Source organism: Penaeus chinensis, chromosome 30, assembly GCF_019202785.1.
Source record: "Penaeus chinensis breed Huanghai No. 1 chromosome 30, ASM1920278v2, whole genome shotgun sequence".
NCBI classification, from domain to species: Eukaryota; Metazoa; Arthropoda; class Malacostraca; order Decapoda; family Penaeidae; genus Penaeus; species Penaeus chinensis.
The window spans coordinates 19960417-19965416 of NC_061848.1; the positions used below are offsets into that span (position 1 = coordinate 19960417).

The 5000-nt window shown below is 31.3% G+C and overlaps 1 protein-coding gene across 2 annotated transcripts in view; it reads left to right on the forward strand.

Moving 5' to 3' along the window:
- Positions 1 to 5000, forward strand: part of LOC125041547 (sugar transporter SWEET1-like) — a 22830-nt gene that overhangs the window by 13474 nt on the left and 4356 nt on the right. The window contains exon 6 of one of the 2 annotated variants that reach the window (XM_047636576.1): positions 133 to 158. The exons of the other annotated variant lie outside the window; for it this stretch is intronic. Coding sequence (XP_047492532.1) covers positions 133 to 152 — 20 coding nt within the window. The 3' untranslated portion in view covers positions 153 to 158. Of the gene's footprint in view, positions 1 to 132; positions 159 to 5000 lie in introns of those variants that run through there. 2 annotated transcript variants of the gene reach the window in all.

Genomic DNA, 5000 nt, shown 5'->3' on the forward strand with positions numbered 1-5000 from the left:
AAGACAAGAACACACCTGTGACTCACACCGAATATGAACGACAGCAGACAGACAGAGAACATTTAGAAATTTTGTATTTTTCTGTCTGTTCCTTTTTAGTTAACTATGTCTTTCATCACTTCATTTTTGCAGGATCTGCAGTGGAATTATGAAGATCATAAAAGAAATGAGAAATTTCAAACCTATTTTGGTGATTCAGCAGTATGATAATGTTCATAAGTAAATTGTGGCTAAGAATATAAAAAACACAGGTTTGTTTAACCTTTTACATACACACTCCCTCATATATACAAGCACACTGTTACACATGCATGTCAGCTCTATTATTTACATAGGAATCCAGGATATGATCATTGTTATTTTATATTATCATTTACCTTCAATTTGCCACTTCTCTATGTTTGCATATGTTGTATTAAGATTTCAGAGCATTTATCTATATTTTGTACCTTCCCTAAATGTGCATGTATGTCACATAGACTCACTTTTGTCTGATGTGTCCATTGTTCTTGTTTCCTCCTTGTCTTTTTTTCCTTTTGTGTTTTTACTTTGAATCTTAGTTCCCCCTTTTACTTATATTTTTTTGATTTGCTTTTTTCTTTTCTTTTAGTTTACTCTGTCTTTCAATTTTTTTTTTTTTTTTTTTTTTTTTACACCTAATACCATGAGTGATCATATCAGGTTGTTAATCTTTTTGTAACAAAGTCTAATATGAATATATTGTAGTGGCCTATATGTTTATAATATATTTTTGTAACTCTATATGTCATGGAAAAATTATACTGTAAGACCTGAAGTTTAATGAGATTAGAATGACTAAACCTTGTGCATGCTTTGTGATACAATTAAGAGTGGAGGATATTTTTTGTCTCTCTCTCTGTCTCTCTCTCATATCTCTCCCTTTGTCTGTCATTCTATCTGTGTACCTATCTCTATTACCCTCTCCTTTTTTCTGGCTGCTATTTCTGTCTATCCCTCTTCCTTGTCTTTACTTATAGGTATAGATTTGTTTAAAAAAAAAAAAAAAATGTTTATAAGCAAATTTGTTAAAGAAGGAAAAAAAATGTTGCCTCTTTTTTTTTTCATTAGTGCTGACATAAACTCTTTTCTGCTATATTGACCTAGGCACATTGGATACGTAAAGTACAAAGATGTAGGATATTTAGTGATAAAGATATTCCATAAAGTGAAGTAAAGTGACATTGGATAAATGGATTAATAAATCTCACCATAAATTCATTTTCTTATGCATTAATATTGGCTTGTTATCAAAAAGAAGACTTGATTTTACATTGTTATTGCTATTATCATCATTATTTTGTAGTTCTGTTATCCCAATACCTTTTGTAACTTTGTAAAGTAGTACAATAGAACCGTTTGTTCACTTTACTATTGATATGTAGTACTTGCATTTTCTGCAGTTATTTGTAACTGTTGCAACCCAAAATACATAATTAAGACACTGAAGAAGCTATAAAAATGACTCTGTTCATAGCAGCAAAGAATAGCATGCATTATTAGTGTGTTCAGCCAAGGTAACCCTGTGCCAATGGGTACATATACTGTCCTGTGTAAGTTTCTTTGTGTATTTTGTTAGTACATAACTGGATCCACAAGTGTTCCATTACCTAGGGGTCAATTAATTAGGCCCTATGCAACCTCACCCCATTTCCCCATTTCATGAATTTTTGGATTTTTTGTTTCTACTTCCATCTATATTGATAGTGGTATTATTGTTATTTTAGACATGCTTATTATGATGTCAATTGCAATTAAAAAATATCTTTCTAGAAAGAAAAAGGGAAAATAGGTGAGATAGATAGGACTAGTAATTGACTTCGGGATGACCAAGCTCCTTTGGTGGCATCCATATGTAAACAAAATAATAAACTGAAAGGACAGTGGATACAGTAATGGTTTGATATATATATAAAATATATGTATATAGTTATTTGTGTGTGTGTGTGTGTGTGTGTGTGTGTGTGTGTGTGTGTGTGTGTGTGTGTGTGTGTGTCTGTGTATTTACATATCTTTATTTATATATTTGTGTATCTACATATTTGCATATTTACATATTAATGTTTTTATATTATATATGTATATATATATTTTTTTTTTTCTTCATATATATGTATATATGTATATATATGTACATATATGTGTGTATATATATGTGCATATATATATATATATATATATATATATATATATATATATATATATATATATTAGGTATGTAGGTATGTATATGTGTGTGTGTATATATATTATATATATATATTATATGTTATATAATTTTGTGTGTGTGTGTGTGTGCGTGTGCGTGTGCGTGTGCGTGTGCGTGTGCGTGTGCGTGTGCGTGTGTGTGTGTGTATGTATGTATGTATGTATGTGTGCTTGTGTGTGTGTATGTGTGTGTGTGTGTGTGTGTGTGTGTGTGTGTGTGTGTGTGTGTGTGTGTGTGTGTGTGTGTGTGTGTGTGTGTGTGTGTGTGTGTGTTTCTAGCACTAAAGATATATATATGTATATATATATAAATATATATATATATTTATATTTATATATATATCGTTACATATAATAATTGTGACTAATGTGTGTTATATTATCATGTTACAACCAGAATGCAAGTTGAATTGCTTTGTTATAGTTGTAATTGGTGTGGAAATTAAAAAATGTGTTCATCCAAGTGCACGAATTGATGTAGAGAAAGAGTGCAATAAATGTTAGCCTCTTTTGTAATGCCTATATTCAGGAAGATTTTTTTCTTTTTAGTTTCATTTCTCCTTTTCCTCCTCTCCTTTTCTAGTTGCCTTTATGGCATAACATGTAGTTCTTTAGCTTAGATAAATAATAAAGCTGTAAGCGAGCTACTTGTTTTATGCAAGATTACCTCCCTCTGACTCTGAGAATGTATTTCCGCAGGACATTTAACCCCACAGCGTTTTTATTACTTGGGTTTGGCTGTCCTAGTGTGTCGTACTCTGTCTGCTCTCACGTGCTAGATGCCGTTTGTAACACTAATACACTGCCATGGTGTGCACTAATACTTCTTTTGTCTCTCTCTTTGCATGAGTCAACATTAACTAGTGATGATTTGTTTCTTACAGCATATTTTTTTTCTTCTTGTTGTTCTCTGTTCTTGATGGCTTCATTCACTTCTTAACCTTTTTGGTGGTTTTGTATTTATAGATTTATTTTTTCACACATTTTGCATTTCTTTCACCAAGCTGAATTGGCAATGCACTTCTGGCATATACATTTCAATATTGACTGGAGATTATGATTATTTTGACTTTCATTTTAATACACAGGTTCAGGTCTTGATAATTTTCTTAATTTAGTAGTGTAAGCACTAAATTCCTATTCTCATTAAAACTTACAGAACAAAGTAACTCACTCTAGAGTTTGTGAAATGAACACACACACACACACACACACACACACACACACACACACACACACACACACACACACACACACACACACACACACACACACACACACAAAAGTAGCTTTAATGCATAGCTTCATCAAAAGAAGAAAAAGAAATGCCTAAATTTAACAATATGAATAATTCTGAACATTACGACTGGAAATGCCGCATGATGAATCAGTTTTCTGCTTCAAGTTTTTTAAAGTGCTCACCTACTACACTTTTCTTCAATAACAATTATGTTTTCTCAAAAGCACAAAGAATTATGAGAACTACAGAATTGTCAGTGTTACCCTTTACAATAAACTATCATTTCCTAAAGAAAAATCCAGGAAGATAAAACAGCCACAAAAGTGTTTTGTATTCCCCTTCCCTTCGGCAGACAGCTTCTGAAACCATCGCGAAGTGTCATTCAAGAAATTGTACTTGAAAACCACACATTAAAAAAAATTGTTTATTAAAACTTTATAGTTATTCATTTACTTTTTTATTAATTTGCATATTAGAAGTTTTTAGTTTATTAATCTGCTTATTCAGATTAATAGACTAAAAACTTTTAAAATTTCAAATTTGAGTTCATGTTTTAATGACAGGATAAAGTTTCCAGAAAGATTTTGTTTTTAATTTTCTTACACTTAAAGTGTACCATTCTGCATATTTAAGTTCAATTGGAACTAACCTTTGCTCACATCATTACATTAATCCAAAATTAGTTTTGCAATTATATGACATTATGTATATCCTATATTCAAGAAAACAAGTTTAAATAGACAAATAATAAATCACTTTTCTAAAATTGTTGAGTATTTGAATTTGAAGTGATGCATAAATACCCTCCATTTGGTCTAATCACCCTTTGCTTATAAGCCCTTTCTCCTTTTATCAATCCCTTCCCTATCCCATCAACAACTCCTCTTTACCCTTCTCACTACCATACTTGTTTATAATGCTTTATGACCATTGACATCTAACATGTTTAGTTCTAATAATGACCTCACATATATATATGCCTTTCACTACAAGGCTTTTACCATGGTGCTATTTGACCTGTGATGTCTAGCACATTTGTTTGTTTTAACCTTAAACATTGAATTTTAAGTGTATTAGAGTATGTTATTATTTATGGAGACCTTTATACATTCCATATCTTTGAAAGAAATTACTATAAGCATTTCAGATGGGTCTCTATTTCAGATTTATCAAGAAATTAATGTTTATGACTTCAGCATACCCTTTCAAGAAAATTGAGTACTCGTAATTACCTGTATCTATATCCATATAAACTAAACTGAAAAGAAATCTGTGGTGATATATTTGCACATGTACTATTTTCACTTTGGGAATCCCTTTCAAAGGATTTGCAGTAGGTATGTAAAGCAGTCAATATCGTCATGTTTTCACAGGTGATGAGGAGATGTACCTTCCATTGCACAGGTGGTCTGTTCTTTACAAGACCAAAGGTACAGGTGTGGGGATTATGCATGTGGTTTGGGTGTTTCATTAGTTTTTTTTTTGTATTTTATATTTTGTGTTTTACCCATTTCTTAAGGAGAGTTGTACATTT